At 41.6% G+C, this 26396-nt stretch overlaps 1 protein-coding gene across 1 annotated transcript in view; it reads left to right on the forward strand.

Annotated features, from left to right (window-relative positions):
* The first annotated feature begins 633 nt into the window (after positions 1-633).
* Positions 634-26396, forward strand: part of cpne2 (copine II) — a 40046-nt gene continuing 14283 nt past the window's right edge. The window contains exons 1-11 of the mRNA XM_068602701.1: positions 634-909; positions 3832-4029; positions 9929-10108; positions 10389-10463; positions 11106-11177; positions 11825-11908; positions 12150-12239; positions 12572-12670; positions 14141-14227; positions 15825-15884; positions 25452-25585. Of these exons, the coding sequence (XP_068458802.1) occupies positions 3856-4029; positions 9929-10108; positions 10389-10463; positions 11106-11177; positions 11825-11908; positions 12150-12239; positions 12572-12670; positions 14141-14227; positions 15825-15884; positions 25452-25585 (1055 nt within the window). The 5' untranslated portion in view covers positions 634-909; positions 3832-3855. The remainder of the gene's footprint in view (positions 910-3831; positions 4030-9928; positions 10109-10388; positions 10464-11105; positions 11178-11824; positions 11909-12149; positions 12240-12571; positions 12671-14140; positions 14228-15824; positions 15885-25451; positions 25586-26396) is intronic.

The raw sequence follows: 26396 nt of genomic DNA on the forward strand, positions 1-26396 counted from the left end.
TAAAAAGAAAACAACAGTATGATGACGACAAATAAATACATCAAGGACAATAACATACAACAATGTAAACAGACAGCTACCTCATAGGGTCCTAAACAAGGATCAAGTAGAACAGGCAAACATGAACGGGAGTCCAACAGTAGGCTAATAATAATACAATATTATGTAATATAATATCATCATAATATGTTAAAACTAACACTCTAAAAGGATTCTGATGTTCATTACGTATTTGCATATTTTTGTTACATCTTGTTGTTACTACTGTTACTTATCTAAAATATCTTACTACTTGGGAACAGCAATGTGTTGAAAAGTAATGAACAGACTTTGGTCGTAATACTTGTATTCACCACAAGGGGGGCGGCAGGGAAACAATAGACCAATAGATTTTACATGTTAGACTTTACAATACAATTTTAATCTTACAGAAACGAAAGGCCACTGTAATTTGAGAGTATACTGGTAATTAAAACAACACACACTCAGTGACAACACTCGTCATGTAATACAACAACTATATTTGTTTCATTTAACACTGGGGACGGAAGCGTTTTGAACCTGCTCGACTGCTTTTACTTTGAAAGGGAATCTCGCCGTACTTCCGGTCGCACAATAGTGCCGTTCGCTTGACGCAGTTCGGTCCATCAGCAGCGCTGGGCAGAAAGAACAGAGTCCAGGTGACTACGAGGATGATTTACGTGCACGCACTGTTGCGCCTTCCAGGATACACGGGATAAAACAAAAACAATGTCAACAGCAACTTCTGTTTACACTCTTTGGTAGAAAAAAAAGAAAGAAGAAAGAAAAAAAAAACATTGAGGGATTTATTTTTCTCCTCACTGAGCGCGGTAATTAAATACATTGCAAACTGAAAAGCGGAGAAGAAGTTGGACGTCATTTATTCTGGTAAGTGTGGCATCAGCTTTCATAATTCGTTTCTCGTTGGTATTCCCTCCGGACACAAACATCAGTGAGCTGGTGTTTGTTGTCAGATGGAGACTGAGGGGCTGCTGTGACACGCTCACTTGTCAAAATGTCCAGTCTGTGGTGGCTGGAGAGGTTATATGGAAGAAGGACTGGTTGTACTTCATGTGTGTGTGTGTGTGCGTGCGTGCGTATGTGTGTGTGCGTGTGCGTGTGTGAGTGAGTGATTGGGAGAGAAGAGAGTTGCTGCTTTACTCTTTCGATCTGTTTTCAATATAAATGGACAAACCTGAACAACACCAAAAAGAGATGTCTGTTTGCATGCTGCACTTCCTGTCCATTGGCCTCCACTTTGTCTTGGCCGACAGGTGCAATTAGACTTAATGACGTGCGCGCGGGGTTTACTCCGCCACCAACAAGTCTGACACGGCCTCCGGCAGCTCGAGCCGGCAGCTCCCTGCTGTCCGCGTCCTGCCGCAGAGAGGCGACTCACGTGTGGACGTGAAGTGTGACTCGGGTGTGAACGTCTTCCGCGGGGTCAGAGCCACCCGGAGAGCCGAGCAAGGCGCCAGGTCTCTCGGGTGGGTGTGGCAGGTCCTCCTGCTGCACAGTCTCCGCGCGTACCTGTAATGCACTCAGCGCTGCACGCGCTCTCTCACGCGCAACGGGGTCCCTGGGTCATAACGCGCGGGAAAGGGCGGTGATGTGGTTTTTAAAGCAGGTCAAAGTTGTGTTCAGCCGCAGTAAATAGTTCCAAGCGGAGACGTCGCACCGGCAGCTTTTGGATTATTAATGGAAGAAAGTGACATTTTTGTCTTTATTTGTCTTCTGTTTTTAGTTTCTTCCTCACCCAAATAAAACACATGATGGAAAAACACACTTTAGCACAGATCACTTAAGCAGGAGACATATTAATAACAATTATTTTCAATTCAAGAGGCAGGATATCCTGCAACACCCGCCCCATCATGCATTGCAACATCATGCATGATTTGTGTAAGTAGTATCTAGTAATGGCAGACGTGCCAACAGACATTTTGTGTCTCTAATTGTCAAGAACAAAAAAGACAGCGGGGTCTTTAATGCATCCATTCATCAATCATGGTCAATCAATGCATTGTTTAAAGTATCTCCGCCAGTCAAAGCAAGCATTTCACTATCTGTGAGTGAGTGAGTAAATGAATGAGAACATTACAGTGGTGTTTTCAGTGCATCACCACTACACAGTGTGACATCACAGGAGCAGACCGGGAGGAGCACGCTGGTTATGACACATTAGTATCTTAGCAACAGACAGCATCCTTTTAGCTCGCCGCCCTGAGAACAAAACCACCCTTATGGACACAAGGTGCTCTGCGGGTTATCTGTCCTTAAAGCCTCGAGAAAATCATTTCAAATGTGACCCAAGTAATTACTGAGAACATCATGTTTTTACACTCAAACAGTGTCCAAGACAAACATGCATGTTTTTCTCTTTATGGCTATTGTGTTTTCCTCGGGTCTCCATTTTAGAGGTTCTGTGATAGCTGTGATTTTGTGTGTATGTACGTGTGTGTGTGTGTGTGTGTGAGAGAGAGAGAGAGAGAGAGAGAGAGAGAGAGAGAGAGAGAGAGAGAGAGAGAGAGAGAGAGAGAGAGAGAGAGAGAGAGAGAGCTTACCACAGGGTCAACCTGCAGCATCAGGATCTCACATTGTGCGTATGTTTACAGCTGTGTAAGTCTTCCCCAGTGTGTATTTCTAGCCAGACACTATCGTTACTCTAATTAAACTGAAGCCTTTAGGGCGTTCACACCAATGGAATGAAGTCCTTGTTTACTTTTTTTTTTTTTTTTTTTTTTTTTGGTGACACACACTTCTCAAAGGACTAAAATACTTCTCTGCCAACCACTCATTTCTGTCGGGTTAATACACAATCTGCCTGGCAACAGATATAACCACCGAATGTGTTAATAGCATCTTATTTTCCTGTGTTTCTTGAAATTCATGATTTTGCCTGTTGTCAGTGGAAGACAGACAGACAGACAGACAGACACACACACACACACACACACACACACACACACACACACACACACACACACACACACACACACACACACACACACACATGTGCACCCTGTAAAGTGTGTAAACAAGAACCTACAGTACAGTTCATCTCACAAAGATCATGTCTGGTGAACCTTTAATCTATAACTGTTATATGAAGCTCATGCAGTACTTTCAATGTCTCAACACCTGAAACACTTATGACACGCCATCGGCCTCTGCTAATATTAGCACGCTAAAACTCTAGCAGGGTGTGAGTGACCCTTAGCGGATCCTTAGGGTTATTGCAATAAGAAATTATTTGAAAAATGTTTATGCTAATGATAGTGTTAAAAACAATGTTGTCTTCAACTATGTCTGATAATATACACACCAGTTAAATGAAACCAACTTATTATTAGCAAAGATAAATTGGCTAATTTGTGGGGGGGGGACACATGTAATTTCCACAGCATTAATGATGGCCTGTTATCCTTGTGCCATCACATGAGCGAACTATGCTAAATCCCTGCGACACCCATCCGTAACGGTAAACAAGTGGCTACGTGTTATTATTTTAATAGCTTCGTATTGTATGCACCATGAAAAAGGTGTGTTGATACATGACACGTCATAGCCCTATATGCGTTATTGTAGGATCAGTTTACTATGCATCCTTAAGGTCTCCCTGGTAAAAGTTAAAGACCACTGCTCTGAACTAAGATGGTGAACTTAATGAACATTGTACCAGTTAAACATAAGAATGTTTGCACACTTGTGCATTTAGCTCAAAGTGCCAAGAAGCAGCCACTGTGGGATGGTGTGTGGGCATGTATGAAACTGGTTGTTTCCACTTATTTCTTTTCTTCTGTACTCCAGGGTGATTAATTGTAAACTCAGACCATGGCCTACACTCTAGGCTCGACCACTGACGGCCAGACGCTCAGTGTTGGACCTCACTGCGTCACCCGGGTGGAGCTGTCCGTCACCGCAGCCAGCCTGCTGGACCGAGATGTTGCCTCCAAGTCGGACCCGTTCTGTGTTCTCTTCCATGAGGTGGATGGAAACTGGGTGGAGGTAAGGATGGAGGGATGATGGTGGGGTCGGAGGAACACTGCCAGATGGAGAGAGAAGTAGAGGACAAAATGTGCTGGAGAGAAAAAAAGACACAAGTGAAGAAAAGGCATGTTTTGTCTTTTTAAAACAGGAGGTAAAATGGAGGGAAATCAGCAGGGGGATGCAAATGGCAGATTGGAGGGAAAAGCCTGAACAGAGATAATATATTACTGTTTGGATCATAAGGAGTCAAACGCATTTCTGGTGTGTCTCCATGCTGTTTATTTCAGCGCCAGGGAGGCGGAGGGAAGAAGATAAAAAGGAGGCAAAAATAAAAAGACGATTTAAAGGGAGGATGGAAAAATCTCCAAGTGTCAGAAGTGCTTTCAAGGTCACGTCCACCATGCTGGCTCTTCCAGTAAAGAAAGACCAAAGGATTTCGTTTGTTGTCTGTGTTGCTGTGCAGACGGTAAATGTCGTGAGCCAGATCCGAACTCATGATGCCTTGACCATCTGGCATGAGCCCTGCGTGCTGAGCCCAGTAGGACGTTCCAACGTTTGTGAACGTTCTTCAAACGTTGATCTGGCACCGCTCAGGCGCTGGTTGGGCTGCCAAGTTACTTATACAAGGTTCCACAAGTAGGTTCCTTAATGGACCAATATAGGCTGATGTCTGATGTAACCATACTTGTGTGTATTAATCTATGGTTTGCACAAAATGTGTGTTTTTGGTGGCCCAAACCTTGTTATTTTGTTCATAATGTATTGTTTTTTTGAGTAAACTGCTGAGTGCCACACAATGTGCTTGTCAACCCTGTCCACATTATATGAGATGGATGATTCCCATCACTGTGACTACTGAACGCTTGCTTCTGCAGAAACCTCAGGATGGTTGGATGACTGCAGAGTTGGTCTTGTGGGAGTTACAAACGCTGACATTAGAGTTCTATCAATTTTAATGGACATTTTGGATGATGGGCAGCGCAGTGTCTCATTGGTTAACAAGACAGCCCAAGCAGGAAGGTGCTGCTCTCTGTTTGTGCCCCCGGGGCTTCCTGTGGGCGTTCGCTGCTTCGGTCCAAAGAGGTGCAGGTTACAAGCTTCGGATTTAAAGGACTTAAAGCGGTGGAATAATCACGGCAAAATCAATTCACTCCACTGAATTAGTGGATCCAACTCTGACGAGGATATATTCACACAGTCCACCAATAGCGAGCCATCTGGACAGGGGGCACAGAGCCGGGAAGTCCATAAATGTAGGATGCTGTTGTAGCCTATCAGCACCGTTACGTTTTGTTTCAACCTCCTCTTTTGGAGGATAAACTGTTCCACAAAAGAGGAACCATTCGAAGGCTGTTTTAAATAAACTGTGTCATCGTTTGTGCTAACCCTTGAGCTAATCTGATCCGTTAGTTTGCCAACAAGTTAGCCAGCGTGTTGGGTCACAGAGCTCTTCAATGACTTTGCATTGAACGACATTTCTTACAATAGTGACCCAAAGCGCATGGCGGAGAAGAAGAGTAGAGAGGAAGTAGAGAGACGCTCTGAGCGCTATGACTTGAGTTGAGTCCCGGGCAGCGCTCTGCGCTCAGTGTTCCTGTGTCTTGTTTGGGGAAACTTCTTCCTCGCTTTGGGATGCGAGTGTATGATTGGATGCGGTATTTGCAGGGTGTGGAAAAAGAAAAAAAACAGGAGCGCTAAGTTGGAGCTGCTCCAGAGGAACATGGTGATGAAGTTTTGGTGTGTGTAGGCTGCTGCCTCGAGGCTCCTCTGTAGCGAACAGCTGGTCAACAGGGCACACTGGCTTTTGTGTGTGTGTGTGGGCGAGTGCCTCGGGTTGTAGCTAGTTGTCGGTCAGCAGGGCATGTGGCTCTGATGTGAAATTGCCAACGGTTACTATGGCAACGGGAAGGGAAACAAAAGCTTAGTGCTGCTGGAGTGAGGGAATGATGGAGGAGGCGAAATGAGGCCTGAACCTTTTTCTCTGATATTATCCACTGCTCACTCTTTCTCTCGCACCTCAGCTTTCTCACATCCTCCAATCAACCCCCCCTTCCTGTTAGCTTTGTCTTCTCTCTCCTCCCTTTTCCCTCCTTTTTCTTATTGTCTCTCTCTCATTTCTTTCACCAGTCTTCCACCTCTTTGTCTCTCTCCGTCTCACTTTCTGTCTATCTTCATCTGCCTTGTGAGATAGAGGTGTGAGAAGCAGCTGGGCCCATCCAGGGTAAACGAGAGAGAGAGAAAGAGAGAGTAAAAGAGAAAGAAAGAGAGGGAGGGAGAGAGAGAGAGAGAGAGAGAGAGAGAGAGAGAGAGAGAGAGAGAGGTAAAAGTGTTGGAGCGAGGAGGTGTGAGAGAGAGGGAAATGAGAAAAAGCTGGAGGGAAACAGAGGGTGAGGGGAAAATTAGCGTTAGAAATTGAGGTTTGAGAAGAAGAAGACGGAGATGTAAAAAAAAAGTGAGACTGAACAAGAGGAGGATGACGTGAAGAGGTTACCGAAGGTAACCACGATGGAAGATTATGATAACAGTGGAAGCTGATGTTAGAGCGGCTTTAAAGAACATGATAGGCCTCCAGAAATATGGATCTCTGCTCTGTAAAGATGGTGGCACCAGGTTTGCAGACTGCTTTGGCTATTCCTTCCTTTTTCTTTTTTCCTCTCCCTGAACTATAAATCCCTATGCTAATCTCAACACGTGTTATGGAACCAGATATACGCCTTTAACACTGAAAGTGAGAACTCACATTCAGTGTGATGTTTTACCACCTCCAGTAGGGATGCTAAACTCAGTGGGGTTCAAAGTCACATCTTTAGCGGTGCCTTATGTAGACTTGTAATGACATTCGCTGGATCCCTTTTTGTGATACTGAACTCTGTTTTAAAGTATATATCTGCTTTATTATACACATTTAAATAGAGCATCTAAGGGAGGTTAGCTGAATTACAAGGTCCTTTGTGAGGTTACTGTATGGCTTTGACAGATCAATTCAATTATCATATATATCAATGATGCTGAACCGTGGTCCTGCTAATCAAAATGTTCACGCAAACAATGGATCATTTCTCTATGTGTAACCTGAAAGGCTCTAAGTGACAAATCCACAGCCCTATTGGAGTATTTTTTGCATCTTTTAGATCTTTGTTTTGGTTTTAGATACCCAACTTTACTGTTCTGGTTCACTCCCACCACACTCATTGACCTCATTTTCAGTTGCAAGCAGCTCTTTTCAATGAAAAAAAAGCTCAGATAAATCCTCTGCACTCTACCTGTCCACCAAACAGACAAAGTTAGAAGCCAGAGAGAGACAGGATTTATCATGTTAGGGTGTTTTAGGAACCTGCTGTTGAAATACGGTAACTGCTTTCTTTTATTTGGAATTATGTATTTTTTTTTTTTTTGGTGTTGCAAGTTTGTCCACGTAATTCCTTTTTGACAACTGCTTCTCTGATGTGATTCTTTGAAACCAGTTGTGCTCGTCTTATTGATTCAACGTCCTCGCATTGAGCGCTTTGACTGTGATGTCGCTTCTCTGTCTATTAAACACCAGAAAGAACATAAACCTCAACCTCACTGTGTTCATCCTGGTCATTAACATTTTTTTTAAATCCCTAAGGAACTACACAATGGCCTCTAAACCACACAGACACACACTATAGAAAGTTTCAGATAGTTTTGAGCAGCCGTATTGCTCAGGTCCTTGACTAGTAAAAACACTTACCAGTCAACACCAGCTCACCGCAAGGAATTGGGAACTTGGCAGAGTACAATAGCAAAGTGGACACAATGTGGGGTGGTATTGAAACTTGTGTGATATTTATTCTTCGGGTTTGACGACAGTCTTGTTATCCTAACCCTGCAGTAACGTACTACTTAACTACCTACTTAGTACATATTGCATATCGTATTGGCCTGTTTCAGTTGTTTCTTGTTTTGGCTTCAATTTTTTTTTGTCTCAATTCTGCAAAAGTGAACATAAACAGATTCAAACAAAAGAAGTGCTGCAAGGCTCTGATTCATTTCCACAGTCCGGTGAGCCAGGTTCAAATCCACAGTGACACAAATATGAGACATGCACTTGAGCCTGCCGGGCTGCCGTGATGACCCACCAATATCAGTTTTTAAGCCGCAAAGTGCAGCCGTGCTCTCTGCTCTCTTCTCATGCGGCAGTCAGATGGAAAAGGGCTGTAAGCACTGTTAGCAGACTGGAGGTAAAACCTTTTTCCCTCTGAAGTACTGTGGGTCTAAATGCCTGCCTCTTCGTCGTTCTTTTGTAAGAACAAATCGCAGTCAGAGAAACATGAGATTTTTTTTCCGACAAAAGCATTCGTCAAACGTACATTTTTATTGAGGTACCTTATGTCCATACAGTTATTTGCTACTACCGCTTGCTCAAATTGAAAACACTGATAAATGATCATATCAAACAACGGTGGATATTTTCAACTGCCTCGGGACAGATTCATAGGACAAAATGATATATACGTTCCACTGTGAGTAAGTGAAATAGTGGCGCTGCATGGTATAAGAAAATGAGAAAATAATGTGTGAAAAAGAAGATGAATGGTGGAGGAGAGCATCTACAAAGTTAGCAGCAATCATTGCTTTCCCTCTTGGAAACAAATGTTTTTCTCAAAATGTCACAGTCATCCATCCAGTAGTTGAATGACATAATCATTGGTGTCACCAACCAAAGAAGTAGCATTTTATTCGGTATGAACTTGTTCAAAATAGCTTTCTTAAAAGTAGCAACACTAATCTCCAAGCATTAAAACGCCACATCAGCGATCACTGTACTGTTAAGTGACAACAACCAAAGCAAAGTGCTTATTAATCAGCTGGACAGATGCAATTTAGTGTTGACATTGCATGGCCACCGTCTCCGGTTCATCAGTTTAATGACCATTCAAAAGTGTTTTTTATATTCACTTAAGTTCAGAAGTGGTGACAGGCGAGACTCATACTGACCTTGTCTAATGGTGGATAAACACACTAAGCACTGTGTTCAGGGTGAGTCAGACTGGAGAGTAGCTCAGCCAGTGAGTATTAGTCATCCAACCACCTGGTTTAGAGGACCCAGAGCAAATAACATGACTCTCACGGTGCTCTTACAGACTCCCACTCACTGGGATCGGACTGTGTGCTGTCCGGGTTATTTTTTGGGGGCATCAGAATTCATCACTTGTCTAAATATCAAAGCTGGATCCACCTGGGAAAAGTAGTTGAGGATGTGGGAAATGGAATTTAAAATTAAAACATTAATTTATAATAATCTTTTCTTTTTTTTTGAACATCAAATTAGACTGTAAGAGTGTTTTGGCCTTTTCTAAAAAAAAAAAAAAATCTATTCTTTTGTCTTAATATTGTTAGGATATTGCATTTACTTGACTTTGACCTCTTGGCACTTGTTTATCGAGTCATGATGTAACTGTATAACTATTAAGGACAGTTATTTATTCATTTCATGACTTGTTGCTCTTGTATTTCTTTACTGGTTATAAGATGGAGAAGTTTAATCCAACAGTGTGAGTGTTAAATGCAGGAGAGTCCAGGCAGCCAGAGACTATAGTGTGTTCATCCTCAACTCATTTTGGTACAGAAATTACAGTATATGCTAAGATTTAAAGGAGTCAAAGACAAACCTGGATGATGTAATCAAGTTACTCTGTTTTCCATTTCAACATAGCATATCTTAAATATCATCACAACCCAGATGTGACTTATAGTTCACTAGTGTGTGTGTAAAAGAAACTATTTCATATAAACTTGCCAGATGCAGGTACTTATCCACAACCAGTGGGCAGGTTGATGTTAAAACGTAAAAACTGACCCTTAAAATGTAAAAAACTGACCACCACAATCCACTCAAGTTCATGTGTTTGATTTATTTGTTGTTTTTCTCCTTTTGTTTCTTGTCTTTTAGCTCAGTCGCACTGAAACAGCCGTGAACAACTTGAACCCAGTGTTTGGGGTGAAGTTTCATGTGGACTACCACTTTGAGGAGATCCAGAAGCTTCGCTTCGCCATTTTCGATGAAGACAAGTGTGCCACGCAGCTCTACGAACACGACTTCCTGGGAGAGTTCATTTGCACACTGGGAGTGGTATGGAAGGATTTCTTCTTTCCCAATTCAAAGTTGGTTTTGTAATCAATCGGACGACAGAGTGTAACAAGCCATGAAGTGTATTGACCTCATCTGGCCAACGCTACCCAAGCCCAAAGTCTCGATCACCATGAGTTCACTCAGCCTGCTTTTCATTCCTCAAAGTTGAGAGTATAGGCTTGAATAAAGATGCTCAGTGGTTTGAACACACATCTCTTTAGTCTTGTGTTTTGTCTTACTGTAATTGATTCCTGTGTGTCTCTTACTAATTGTCCATTAGATTGTGTCCAATAAGAAACTTCACAGGCCACTGATCTTAGCCAATGGGAAGCCAGCTGGCAAAGGATCCATTACGGTGAGAATAACACTGTTGCTCTCTCTGTATCTTTAACTTTCTTTTTGTCTCTCCATCACACAAACACACTGAATCACATTATCAATGGTTGTTGGTCATGTGGATGCAACCGCTAATGTTCACTACAATGCAGTGGTTCTCAAACTGTCGGAGGCATTGCAGGTTAGGAGGAGGGGGGATGCAGAATTTCTTGATTTCAAGACCTTTATTGAGAACATCACATGTTACAAATGTACATAGACATAAAACCTATTCAATAAATACATGGAAAACGAGCCTGCCATATCAAGCCTGCAACCCCATCTTAAAAAGATTTTTAGAGGAAGCAGGCTCATTGCAGCCACTAAAACTGATAAAACTTCATGGCTGGCACATATCTGCACTTGTCTTGTTTTGGACACAATGCACATTATTGTTATAATCTTGGAAAGATATTCAGAGTAAAAAAAGTCACAAAAATTTCATTTCAATTCAAATTCAGTTTCAACGTTTAAGAACCACTGCTGCAATGGCACGTTTTCCACTGTTGATGATGATAACGGGGATGATGACGATGTTGTTGAGACTGTGATTGTCCATGTGAATGTTAATAGCTGCCAGTACTTCAGCTGCAGCTAATGTTGTGCTGTTATTCTATTTTAGATAACAGCTCAGGAGCTGTCTGACAACAGAATCATCACTTTGACCCTGAGTGGGCGTAAACTGGATAAAAAGGTAGGCAGTTAGACCCACTCACACACTCACACACACACACACATACGCACATATACACATGCTTTGGATGCAATTAAGCGCACACAAAGGCACACATACACACACACACACGCACGCACACGCACTGTGCATTAGAGAAACACATACTGCTTTAGAACACACACACAAAGCCCAGTAAGCCACCAAATAAACAGTGAATGTTTTCACAACCTTCACCTTTGTCTGCCAACTAATCAGGTGCACCGATAGTTGGAAAGGAAAAGCATGCAGGATATTAATTTTTTTGCAACAGTTTATTCTCATTCTTGAACGTATGGAGTAGCTGTTGGTGGATGGTGAAAGGAAGAATGACAGCGGGTCAGAAACAGCATAGCTTGGCTTGTGATTTGAACTAATGCTGATGTGTGGCTGCTGTGCACCCTCTGGTTAAAACCACCAGGATCAACACAAAGCACAGCTATTGCAGAAATACAGAGCTCCTCTTTTAGTGAATACATCAATACAACTAACAAAAAATACATGATCAATGCTACTAAAATTCCTTGTATGTAAAAACATACGTAGTAAGAAATGGTTCTGATTCTGATGAATTAATTAGGATAAAAATAGGATACAACTTAAAATTACAAACTCTCTGTTCTGTGCAGGACTTCTTTGGGAAGTCAGACCCCTACCTGGAGTTTCACAAGCAGGGAGACGATGGCAAATGGATGCTGGTGCACAGGACTGAGGTGAGTCATCAGTGGGGATTAAACACACTTTGCACCTTGTACCTTTTCTGACTGTCATTATTGTCTACCATGAGTTGTCATCATCAGCTAAACCAGGTCTTACAGAAGGTCATACACTGTAACTTTAACAATATGTGTACTGCCACAGGTGTTGGTAACTCTGCTGTGGCTACAACTGCATTGTATATCTGCGGCTCTGTAATTCAATCATTACCTGCCTCTTTTCTTTCTGTTACTTCAGGTCATAAAGAATACTTTGGATCCAGCGTGGAAACCTTTTACTGTGCCGCTCATTTCTCTCTGCAATGGAGATGTGGACAGAAACATCAAGGTTAGAGTTTTATCAGTTATAAAACTGGTGTGATGTTTGCAGTGCAGATTGATAATAGAAATAAGGACAGGATGTAGAATGTTAATGCACGGTTATGTTATCAGATGCTGTCATGATTACAAATAGTAAATAATATACACTCCACATACAATGTTGCCAATCCATTTTGAGAAATATTTAACATTTTAGAAAGGAGAGCTTTTAGGATGAGCTGCATGGAGAAGTGTAAAGAGGGGAAAAAATACCATAGAAATAACCGCTTCAGTCTAAAAAAGGAAGCTGAACAAGCATGGAAAAGAAGATGGCATGATGTGCTGTGTTCTACATGACAGGTCCTGTGTTACGACTATGACAATGATGGAGGCCACGACTTCATCGGAGAGTTTCAAACCACGGCTGCCAAGATGAGTGAAGCCCAGAACTCAGTGGAGGTAAAGCATATTTGACATTTGTGCGATTAAGTGGGTGTTTGTCAGTTCAGCTATCACGTAATCCGTCACAGGGTGAATTCGGGGAACAAGGGTTGGACCCAAACAACGCAGGTGAGAAGGTGGTTGGGAAAGCGAGGCAGAGCAGCTTAGCGGATGATGGAAGTGCACACAGGTGTGTAGTTGGGTGGGGTAGTCAGGTGATGAGGAAGGAGAAACATAAGTGGATGGGATTATATCTGGTGGATAGGAAATGGCAATAAAAAGGACCCGGGGAATAGGGGATGTGGCGAGGTGAAGACACAAACCGTGACAACATGTAATTGTATTTAATTGCAGTAAATCCTGGATCACCTCAGTGTTAGCTGTAACTTTATTTATTTTTCAGTGTTACATTTTTTTCCAATGCCATGCAACAAACATAAAAGGAAGGGGAATTTGACACAGAAGGACATGAGAAAAATACTCTGTCATCAACCAATGAATAGCAGTTTTATTCATATTTTAGCGATGCTGAATTGGCCGCACCTCGACCCTGTACTGGCTAATTTACAGTTTAAATGCAAAGAGTCGCATGTGACAACAGTGAAGCAGGAATAATCATGCACTGTTGCGCACATTATGGCCAGAGGATAGCCAATGATTGGTCGGTCTTGAGTCTGAGCAGCTAATGAATAAATACCATTGAGACATATTCTTTTGACTTTTCTGGTATGCTCAAGAAATAAAGATGCAGGGATCAGAAAACCGTTCATTCATTAGTAGCTCTGTGTGTGTTTGTGAGGAAACATGTGTGTGTGTGTGTGTTTGTGTGTGTATTCATTTGTGAAACTGCATGTGCCAAAGCAGCCTCATGACTTGTTCTCCCACTGAGTCTCTTCATGTGTGGTAATGATGTAGGGACTCAGACACACATACAGTCCACACGCACAAGCACACACACAAAATAACACGATGGGGGATGGAGAGAGAGAGAGAGAGAGAGAGAGAGAGAGAGAGAGAGAGAGAGAGAGAGAGAGAGAGAGAGAGAGAGAGAGAGAGAGAGAGAGAGAGAGAGAGAGAGAGTGTGAAAAGGAGGATGAGAAAATGAGAGGTGCTTTTGAGATGTAAAACAGCCTTTAGCTGAGCCCTAGTAACACGACAAGGCATTTAGAGCTACCTGTCATATGAATCACCAGCTGACTCAAGGCATGTGAGCCTGTGTTGTGTGAGTGTGTATTTGTGTGTGTGCGTGCATGTGCATGTCTCAAATGTATCTTTTCACCAGAACATATTGCAATCTAATGTGTGTTTGTGTGACTTACAGTAATACAATCTCAGCTTCTCAGTCGTCTGGTGATTCCTCTCCCATCTCACTGATTCTGTACAACTGTGCTGTCAACTCCACTTTTACCATAACCCCCCTTCTTTTGTTTCTGATGCTGATGCTTGTCATCTTTTTTATTCTTTACAATTGTATTTCTGTCTCCTCAGGTAGAGTTTGACTGCATCAACCCCAAGAAACAGAAAAAGAAGAAGAATTATAAGAACTCTGGCTTCATCATTGTGAAGTCATGTAAGGTAAGGATGGAAGGATGTATGGAGGGATGGAAGGATGGATGGGATGGATGGATGGAAAGGTGATATGATGGATGATGGATGGAAGGATGGATGAATGAAGGTTGGATGGAAAGATGGAATAGATGGAAGATTGGTGGCCGGATGTTCAGAAAGATGCAAGATGATGAATGAATGGCTGGCTGGATACATGGATGGATGAATGGATAGAAGGATGATGGAATGGATGAATGACACGATACCATTGATGTGAAAAGATGTATAGTCTTGTCATTTTTCAGCAGTGCATCGTAATCTTTGGTTTCTTCTAAATTCCGGCTGCTGGTATTGGGGCAGAAAGTGTAAATCCAGACTGGTGGTCGGGTTCTCACTGTTAGGCTATAGTTAGCCTGGCACATGGACCTGTGGAATCACGTGCAAAGCACATTTCCCACATCATCTCTCCCTGTGCAGTTTTGCATTGGGTTGAGGATCATTTTATAGCACTGCAGAATCCACAGTTAAGGTATCATAGGAATTAATGTGCAATGAATTCAACTCTATTTAAGAGTAGAGTCAAAAACACAGGTGTTGAATTCAAAATTCAGTGTTCATTTCAAAAGTAATTAATGCTGGTTTAAGCTGTATGAAAATCATTGTTATCTGTCCAAGGGGAATTCCCATATAGAGTATCAATAGTATAAATTGAATTCATTAAAATTCTGAGCTGGAGGGACAACAAATAACTCTTGACTGACTAAATCTCTGCTTGTTTAGCTCAGCTAATGAAGCGTCCTGCTATCGACTCAATACAACATCTAATTGAACCACTGTGGTTTTGATCAACTGACACACTTCTGATTGCGTGTCTTTAACTCCCTCTGAATAACTCATTTGTGTGTTAACGTTGAGTCCCACACATAAAGCTGAAACACCGAGTCTTTAGAATTACATGAAAGCTGTGTGCATACAAGGACAAGCTTTCATCATTAATTCTTTTTCTTCCTTTTCTTTCCATGCTCACAAACATGACCAAGCATGTTCAGAGCATTTTACATGTACTCACATGCACAAAATGGCTAATAAGTAATTATATTTGTTGGCTGCCAGCAGGGATTAGACTAATGACAGTAAAATTCATGCTAAATATTCATTGTAATTGGAGTGGAAATTTAGTTCAAACAAGATAATAATTGGTGCTCCATTGTTGCTTTGAATCAGAAACATATTGCTACAAATCTACTCATGAAAAGAGTTAAGAATGTATTTTTAAATGTGCTGTTTTTAGTTTGGTTGTTTACTACAATGTCTATATTGTTAAAATAATTAGATAATTAGTCAGACTCTAAAGACTTTAAAGAGACAGATTAGATATTTTGAAGTTGGTTTGTATAAGGTACTTATTCATATTCAGTGTGTTGCAAGTCTTCAGTTTGGAGAAGCAAAGAAATGCACTCTTTTTGTATGAGGGCATAATAATAACACATATTATTAGCAGAATTAACTGAAGGTTCTAATGTTTAACATTTCTACTCTAATTTTCTTGTGAAACTCTTTCGCTGGTTATATTTATTTCCCTCCAGTGTTTTATTCTTCTGCCCCGTGACTCTTGTCTCCCCAGATTACAAGAGACTACACTTTTCTGGATTACATACTTGGAGGGTGCCAGCTCATGTTTACGGTGAGTATAATGTTAGCCGGCCTGTGTTTCTGCTTCGGCAATGATGTGGTAATGAGATAGATGTTTCTGCATGCCTTGCTCTCAAAAACAGATGGAAAACATTTAGATTTTTCTATTTTCATCTCCTGGGGTTACAGTCGGATCATGATCATTTACATGCAGAGAGGAAAAGTTTGAGGGACAGAACTCATTTGTGGAGTCGAGAAGAGAAGGGCAATGAGGTTTTGTGAAACATTGAACCATGGGTACTTTTGTTGAATCGTGAGAACAGGAGGGCAGAACGCCATCGGGAGAAAAAAAACAGTGAATGCACGTGTATTTTGAAATAGTGAAGCAGTTAGTGTGAGATTAAGATATGGAGCTGGGGAGAGAAAGAGCTAAAGCTAGAGATATTTAACCGTCATACTATATTTTGGTCTGTTTGGTCAGTTTTTCGAGTCTTTTGTCTGGTGTTCGGGTCTGTAGGACCTGCTTTCATTTCAAGAAAACAGGTCCCACAGCTGCTCAAGAAAATTGATATGCTTAATTATTTTTTCAGACTCATTGGCTTTGGCTCATTTTCTGTAGAGAACATAAATCAGAACACGTTTTCAATGACCACACTCTGTACACCCCTGGACACATCCATATTACATACAGGATGTACGGTGGACCCGAACATTAGTGGGCTAATGAGAGTGTGGAAATTGTAGGTCCTGTTACCTTCACTCGGTCCTCCTGTCTGGGCCTGCTTTTAGAGTAGAACAAAATAAAAAAATAACACTGCGTCTGCACATATGTAGTATATAGCTGGCACAGTGTGTGTGTGTGTGTGTGTGTGTGTGTGTGTGTGTGTGAGAGAGAGAGTTTTGTTTTCATGCCGCTGCTATTGTTACACAAGGTTGCAACACATTGTTGATCAACTCAAGCACAGACACCTGTCTGCTCTCACGTTGCCACACATTTTATCCTCTGTCTTGTGGGAACCAATCTTTATTTGCTCATACTCCATCACAACTGCAAATTGGGTGCAGGACACAATAAATATAGCTTTTCCCGTGTGGTTCCTTATCACAATGGATCAATGTGGCCAAAAGATTCTCTGCTCAGAGGGCCTTGCAATTGATTTTGGAAGAGACAGAAGAGAGAGAAGCTTTTTGATGACGATGTTGTAGAGGAAGAGGCTCTAACCTCAAGGTTCTAGTATGCACTAACCTCAGGGTTCTATGCTCTGATCTCAGGGTTCTCTACTCTGACCTCAAGGTTATATGTTCTGATCTCAGGGTTCTATGCTCTGATCTCAAGGTTCTATGTTCTGATCTCAAGGTTATATGTTCTGATCTCAGGGTTCTATGCTCTGATCTCAGGGTTCTATGTTCTGATCTCAGGGTTCTATGCTCTGATCTCAGGGTTCTATGCTCTGATCTTGAGGTTCTCTACTCTAACCTCAAGGTTCTATGCTCTGATCTCAGGGTTCTATGCGCTGACCTCAGCTAGTTCCAAAATGAAGTGGCATATATGTTGTTTATATTGCTTGTAATTGGGATGAAGTATTTTAACATGAATTGTGTGATTGTGTTGAATTAAAAACTCAAAATGTCGCAGGTCCACCAGACCCACAAACACTGGCTGAATAACAAAAATGTGACCACCACACAATCTCTTGTGTGTCCCTGGTGATGTCACACCTTTGTGCGCAGCTGAGTGAGTGATTAAAGATGTGTGATTTGTAATACCAATCACTCTCTCTCACTCACAAACACACTCGCTCACTCGCTCACACACACACACACACACACACACACACACACACACACACACACACACACACACACACACACACACACACATACTTTGTGTCAGCTATACACTACATATGTGCAGACGCAGTGTCATTTTTTGGTCTCTTCTTTATCTCAACAACAATTTCCCAGCTTCATGAGCTGGAACCCGGCTCCAGATGATACATGAGAGTTGTTGTGTGGAGGTGACTGCAGACATGTCAGTGTCAGAGGATGTGTTCGGTTGGGGGGGGGATAAGCCATGAGACCTTTTCTTAAATTCAGGGCATTGTTATGGGGCATTTACACGCAAACACACACAAACAGACCTTGACAAGTGTCACTGACAGCCAGTTATTTTCATCTTATTGTTGGAAATGAGGCAAAGAGCATAGGGGTGTTGCACCATGATGACAATATTTGCACTCATGATTTGTTATTTGAAATGACTATTCCAAAAGTGACAGTTTTGTTTTGGTCATTCAAATTCATAATGCAGACAAAACAAGTATAAAAAAAAGTCCATTTACTGTTTAGCAACTGGCATATTGCGACACAGGTCAGTCAAGCTTTGGATCCCTCCCGATGAAGCGGTGTACATGTTGGTGTAGTAAGAGCGATAGCTTGTTCGAGGTTGGCGTCTTTTTTTGTGGCTGTCCCAAAGTTAAAAAACACCAGATATAAAATGTGAGGAATGGATTCAACTTCTTGTTGACCTGCTTTATCGAATGAAGCTGGAAACTGAGTAAACAAATGGTAATTGCAGCTAAATTTCAGCGGCTCCCACTTCATTTCTCGATACCTTGGAGTAATAATTCCTCGAGTCCATGCTGTGGTCAGCTTGTGATGACCAGTTAAAACCAGAGCGTGGAGTTTTGACTTGTCCAACGAAGAGGCCATTTGGAGTTTCCAGTTATTTGAATGCTCTCTATCCAGCCTGCTCTTTTTTAGATCACACACGGGAAACACTTCCCTTCTTTTCAGAGTCAGCAGTCATTTGCAAGCCCTAAGGTCCAGGGCCGTTTCGTTATGCCATTGGGCCCAATAAGACTTCTCCCATAGACTTACAATGGGAAACAGACATCTGTAACTCAGTATGTATTTAGTTTTAACTTCTTAGTCTGAACACATGAAAATCACTTTCCTAAATTATTAGGTCTGACACAAATAACCAAACCAACCCAGAGTTATTTTACTTCCTCTGCTCATGTGTGAATGAGCAGAACGAGGTTGGACCGAGCAGCTGGCAGGTTACAGGAAAAGGTTAAAAGAAACGCAAGTGCGCTTGCCCTATAGGTCCCATTGATACAAAAGATTGCCTGAAGATCACAGTAATTTTATCAGAATTTCAAACTCAAAAGTCAGAGTTTTCTTTTGCTTCATGCACAGCTGAGCAACTTTCGTAGCTCTCACCCGCGTGGACTTATTTCACTGCTGGGTTTGAATAAGGATTTTGCGGCAAACACACAATGTTAATTAAAAAAAGTTGCAATTTGTGGAATATTCAAATGGTGGTTATTGACAGTTTGATTTACTCAGGACCTGGCTTGTCTGTAATGAGCATACGTTCAGTGCAATGGGAACATTTGGCTGTTCTAGTGCTGGTGAGATGAGCACATTTAAGGCAGAATGGGAAGTCTTAAATCCTCGCTGCTCCCTCCTAATCTTTTGCCTTTTGTCACAGACCTGCAGCTCTTTCACAGATACGCGCACACACACACACACACACACACACACACACACACACACACACACACACACACACACACACACACACACACACACACACACACACACTTAATTCTGTCTTAACACAGATACTTCCTCTCTCCTGCTTACAAACTAATTTACATACACACACACACACACACACACACACACACACACACACACACACACACACACACGTGAGCACAAACATATGGTATCGTTGTCACACTCCTGCTATGCCACACTACGACCGCTTTACATGCAAACCACCAAACCATGACTTTGGCACACAGATCAACACTCAGTATCTTTTTCATACAGACATTTTATCGCACGTGCCCTCTGCACTCTGTGCAAGATTCATACTGTAAGTGTGCGCACAAACGTGCACCTTCCCTGCTTACACACACTGACTGATTTAGACATGCACAAGCAGACATAATCTCACGCAGACGCTCAGTCACCGATGACATCTTCTCCTCTTGTACACACACTGCCACCTATGTGCACATATTTGACATTCACACACATACAGTGAGGATCCGGCGTGTACAGAAACACACACATGCAGAAAGAGCTGTTTTGCGCTGTTCAATCAGACTTAGCATGGCTCTAATCCTAATCTCCAGGAAGGGAAAGTCTCTCCTCGGGGCTGTGGGAGCTGGAGGAGAGAGAGCAATGTTTCTCTGTTACACACTCCAACACAAAGAGACAGCCTGCTACTGCCGATGGGCTGTTTGTGAAAGACTTGATTCAACAGAATTACGCTATTATTCATATCTTATGTTTGATGTCATTCAGAGCTGTGTTGAGCGTAGTGCCCGTGTCCATGTGGATTCATAGAGAAAACAAATGTTTCATGAATGAGAGAACAGACAAGCATCTTCACGGCTGTTGACAGACAATGTCAGTTATCAGCTGTGTGTCAGTTAAGACACATAGCTGTACCCCCCCCACCCCCCCCCCCTCAATTTCTGCCTTCTCTGTACGTCAGTCTATGACACTGTCGAGATATCACATGTCATTCTAACAGAGTTATCAATTTAACCATGTGGCGTTGGAAAAAAATTTGATTTGAAAGCCTGACGGTATCTGATGGTATTTGTTTCTGTTTCTGTTATTACAAATACAAACTGATGGTAAAAAAAAAAAGTAAATTTAGAAGGCAGAGAAGGTCCAATGCAAAATGCTCTTGAGTTGCATTGTGGGAATTGTAGGATCCAGTGTTTTTGGAACTTGACCTATTTGAAAAATCAGGACATCTCGGCCTCAGATGAATGATTGTGTTCGTTCTATTTGGATCTGTCTCTTGAGTCTTTGGTTGTCACTCTAATTGATTTCAGTCACTTCTACGCTGTTGTTCTGCTGTTAATGAACTCATTTCCTGCACACATTTAAAAGCCAACCACGTAAGGGAGGGAGTATAGATGCATTTGGGGCTAAAGACTTGTATTGTTACCTGGATAAGTAACCATGAGTCAAGTCCCTTTAATCTGAAGGCCAGAAGATCTTATGGCATGTTGTTGTACTGACTGAAATGATGAACAATAAATAGCTCGAACCAAACTGTGTTTTTGCGTATATGAGCTTAAATACTCAGTTATAAAGTTCAACAAATCAAAGAAAGACTTATCTTTTCTTATGTGAACACGTAACACAAAGATGTTGGGAAGTATTTATTCATTATTATGACTTGTTGAGTTTGCACTAACAACAAAGTGGAGCAGATAAAACATTTTTTTTACTAAAGTTTACTAAATGATGAGCAAATATACTTCAATGTATTCAAATACTTTAACAATCAAATACATTGAAATTAGGAATAAAGACATTTATCCGATATAATGCTGTTTCACAAAAAGGCATAATTATATCTCCAGTTTTGTTTAAAAAACAAAACAAAACATGCAGCGGCTGTTATGTGTTGCATACAACTTGGCATGGAGGACACACTACCCGATGACACACAAGAACCAATATCAACAGACCATAAATACACTGTCCCACATTAGACGTCTGGCAGTGGACAGCCGCTCCTAGTTTCACTGGGAACACCTTAGAGTGAGACATACAGCTCTTCCAGAAGATTTTCACACAGGCTCCAACACACTCATCCATCCAAAGTGGATGCAGGATCCATCCCCCAGGCTGTTTAACTGCAAATGAATCTGAGAGGTCCTGGCGTGACAATTGGCTGATACGCGACAAGGCACAGCTGAGAAAACTCAAATGTGATTGTCAGTATGTCAATTATTTGCCAGTAATTTGCCTGTAGTGGAATCCTTCTCATTTATTTCAGTCACATACCTCTTCTGCCGTTTTGCTGCTCAGAGATATACAGTAGTGCTGCGCCGTCGGCACCTCTTCATTTTTTAATTCTGAACACTTGCTTGTTGAAACCGTGTGTCTGTCATGTTGTGTTTGGTCTATTTGTGTGTTAGCAATTACTAATAGCTCGGGGGGAGGAACAAGTTGAAACAGAACGGTGTCATCTCCCACTGTCAATTTCACAAAAATCAAACTAATTAATGTCTGTCACCGGAGAGGTCACTGGTGAAAAAATGCCGCCATAGTTTATCTGCCATAGGCTGTCAGATTCAACATACAGATTTTCAGGTTCATAGTTAGACAAAATTAATAATTTCAAAATCAAAAGAAAAAAGACACATTCTCCTGAGCAGTGTACTATTATATATGCATGCATAAGGGGGAACAACAATGGGTTTGCCATTAAACATTTGGAAATTGAATGTAGATTTTTTCATACAGTTATTTTAGAGCCACAATTATTTTTTTCCCACTTCATGTGTTGAAAATATCTTTCATTTTAGTTTTTTACAGATGATTTTCACCAGGCTTGCAACATGTTGCATATGTTTATGATTAAAACATAAAAAAATAATAAACAGAAATGTCCCCCCCCTATGGCTCTCCCAGTAAATGTTTTCAATTTAATTTCACTAAATATGTTTGGATTGCAAAAAAATGGATAATAGTAGCTTTGTAACCATGTCACTGGGCTGTAGAATAAATGAGCTGTCAAGCAGTAAGACATGATCATTTCTTTAAATTGTGAAATGGATCATCCACACCTCGTAAAAGCAAATTCACACTCTCATTCTCTATCACCCTCTGCATTATAGCTTGACACTCAAGCTGGACAAGCAATGCGTCCGGTCCGTTCTCGTGAGTCTACTCGGACTCAAGGAACTGATTCGATTTGAGTTGTCGAAGGTCAGTGGGTACACAACGTATCGACATTACTGACAAACTTATCAGGATGTCATTGATTTTCCTTTGGTGTGCCGTAGAGTTTGTTGAACTCGTCTACAACAAGAGGAGGATGCTACATGGGTCTTTTCTCCCACATGTCGGTCCAGGACTAACACACATGCTGTACCAAATATCTAACAGCACCCTAAATCTGTCAGCCTGCATCTCTGTGTCCGTCACTCCTGCCGCCCCTGCTGCTCTTTACTCTCTCTCTCTCTCTCTCTCTCTCTCTCTCTCTCTCTCTCTCTCTCTCTCTCTCTCTCTCTCTCTCTCTCTCTCTTTCCTTATTTGCCCAATTTCCTCCCTTCTACTCACAGACCTCGCACCTTTGCGCTCTCTTCCTGCTTCTCCGTTTTCTCTTTCCTCGGTCATTGTCATATAACACTCCAAACCAAAAGAGAAAGAAGGAGATGCTTAGACCGTGTTTAAGCTGATAGGAAGGAGGGAGAGTTTCTGGGTTAGGTTCTTGTCAGCACACAGACCCTTATTCACCGCCTTAGGGAAAGCTTGTCACTCTTAATCTCATATTATGTTAGGCCGTGTGACTGTGTGTGTGTGTGTGTGTGTCTTTTGACTTTGGGTTCATGTGTTCAAAGCGCCTGTGTGTTTGCATTTGGAGATACAGTATGTGATCGCTGCATCACCCTGTGGCCATCTGCGTGGTTTCAGGCACATTCTGTCACTTGGAGACGCAGCTGCGCTACAATATTTTCTTTTGTATCCATCCTTGGAGGAAAATTGTGTTTTTTTTTCTTCAAAAATTACATAAGACAAATTCAATTCCTTGACTCGGTAACCTTTAAGATTAAAATGACAATGCTGTGAACATGTTTGAGGAATTCAGTTTGGTAATTGCCAAAATTGCAAAAGCAACAACAGTTGGAAAAAATAATAACACTATCAACTAAATCATACCAATTGGCTCTTAAATAACATGAGCGAGTGATGCGCTTTTCTCAAAATAGGTTGGTGTTCTCTTACTCCAAGATAATGAGAGGTTCCAGCTCAGAAACTGTTTTCAAAACATATCAGTAAGCCTGCGCGATATAAGCAGAATCTGCAATGCGCGATTGCATTGTTCAATATTGCGATATGAGTCACAATAGAGAAAAAAATATTGAAATGTGTATAAATTTGCGACACATTTCCTGTGTCAGCTTGGTTGTCTTTCATAAACTCTGGACCGAAATAGAATTTAATGTTTTAAATCGAACTCGGCTGCATATTTTTTATAGGACAGCAGCAGATATGTTCACAAAAGCAAAGTCACAAACTCATTCATATTTCACTGGAAACAAATCTAGAATGTCAATTTAAAGAAATTGCATCCCTGACATCAAAATACAGAATAAAGTTTGTCAAGGCTGAAGAACATAGACAACATATCTGTCTCAGTCCTCCTTCCTCCAGTTTCTTGTTTTTTCTTTCAGACCTTCACCTCCTATTGTATAACGCCCCCGAAGGAATAGATACTGCCGTTGTCAGTTTGTTAAAAGTAGCTTGTTTGTGTGACATTGGATTGAGTTTTATACTTGAGCTTAACATACATGTTATGTTTTCTGAGTTATTCAGGCTTTGTGAACATAGAAAACGTAACCATTGTCTGAACAAAAGGGCCTAACAGGCAGAACATCTTGTAATGTGAGGTCAGTAAACCTTACACAACACAGAGTTTTCTACTATTTTGTTGATTTGGACAAAGAGGGCAAATCAGTGTGTGAATCTGGAGGATAGCATTGATGTGTACTTCTCTGGCTTTGCGTCTATGTATTCTGTGCAGCTCGGTGCGGGCAGGTTTCACTGACTTCAGGCATCCACGCACTGGTTTGCATTTCGGAATAAATTTGAGTTTTGGAGCCGCGTTTTTTAAAATCCTTTTGGTTTTTTTATATGGGTGACTCATTGACACAAGTCCATGGCTGGAGAAAAGACATTGTGGAAGAGTTGGGTGAGGGGTAGGAGCTCCGGTATGTGGAATGAATCAGGTGTAACAATGATTGCAAACGGTTGTAACAATCTCAGCTTTCTACAAGCCGACTCTGCAGCTCTGCGAAAGCTTTTCCACAGAAGTATAAACAAGGCACAAGTCCGTTAGTTGTAGTTCAGTAGTTTTTCATAATCCTCTTAACTGCATTTTCTAAGATTATTTTCATGTCTTTTTATTGTCTTTATTGGTGCAATTAAGAACAGGGAAAGGGGGGAGAGAGAGAGGGAGAAAGAGAGAGAGAGGGTACACGCAGCAAAGGGCCGCGGGTTGGTATCAACGTGGGCCGTTGACAAGGACTCAGCCTACGTAATGCACACACTGTGCCGGGAGGGCGCCCCCCAGTCCACCCACTTTAAATAGAGACGCAAACCCAAACCAGCTAATCGATTGAGGCATCAATGACAGCAGCGTGCGGCACGTTGAGAGCAAACATAACATTTCTTATTCCACATTCAGCGAATGTACAGGAGAGCTGAACAAAACAGAATATTAAAACTCACAGCTTGTGTCGTTGCCAATCGAATGCTTTCGCCCTCCAGCTTCCTAAACAGAAAAAGAACAATAAAACTGGGCTCCTCCTGTGATAATATTGTTTTATGTCCAAAAAAAATCAGACATTTCTGTCTGTTCACTGCTGCTGCCGATGTTTAGTCACCAACATCTAGGGCATTCTGCGTTGGTATGCTTTGGTATGCGTAGTGAAAAAAAAAAAAAAGGTTTAGCAGTGGTTAGCAGTCCCATCCTTCAATCAGTGGATCGGTGGTTCGAGCCCCAGCTCCGCTAGCCCATGTCGATGTGCCTTTGAGCAAAACACTTAAACCACTTCTCTTTCCATAGGTCGGTATCGACTTCACAGCATCTAATGGGAACCCTCGAGAGCCGTCCTCGCTCCACTACATTAACCCGTTGGGCAGCAATGAGTATCTCGCTGCCATCTTAGCTGTGGGACAAATCATACAGGACTATGATACGTGAGTATCTTCTTCTTTTTAATCAGTTAGGACTTGAGTCATCTTAGAGATAAACAAAAAGAAACAGAAATATGGACACTGATCTATACAGATTACAAAGCAGAGAGAAGCTGAGATTACAACCTCCACTCCACTCAACACCATTACTCAACCATATCTTCACAAAGTAAATACTTATTTTCTGCCGTATTAATGCTCTGAATTTTGAATGTAGCACCTGTATTCTGGGGGTAAGAAGCTGATTTAATACAAAGTCAGATATTTCCAATGAGATGGAGCATTTGAGAGAAGAAGAAAAAAAACGATGATATAGAATATCATGTGACAGGATGTTACCAGGTTAACAGTGACATTACATATGTTTGGCTATTTCTATGCATGCCACTGTGGGCTCTGCAGTAGTAATTAAAGTGGTTTATCAGTTCTTTAATATCCTTATGAATCCTATCACACCCAAGAACCACAGTAGAAAGCGTTAGAATGGGTGTCAGCCAATTCTGACGGAGGGTTGCACAAGTTATAATCTATGGCCACAACCATATTTCTGAAATATTAGCAGCCTCACTGTGCTGTGTTGATATATCCATGGAGCTGAAGTAGCAGACAGATTTGTAAGTGGGACTTTTTATTTGAGTTCCAACCCTTTGTCAGTTTTGTCATAAACTCAGGTCAGTCTTTCATCGCTCAGCAGAACTAGAGACTGAAGACAACAGCTAATGTCAACAACACTGCAGACACAAATGCAAAGAACTGCTGTTGTTCCAGCTTCTCTGCTAACGCGCTAACAGACATACACGGACATGGACGTCTG

The sequence above is a fragment of the Clinocottus analis genome, unplaced genomic scaffold, assembly GCF_023055335.1.
Source record: "Clinocottus analis isolate CAN_PGR_092001 unplaced genomic scaffold, fCliAna1.0.p SCAF_6, whole genome shotgun sequence".
NCBI classification, from domain to species: domain Eukaryota; kingdom Metazoa; phylum Chordata; class Actinopteri; order Perciformes; family Cottidae; genus Clinocottus; species Clinocottus analis.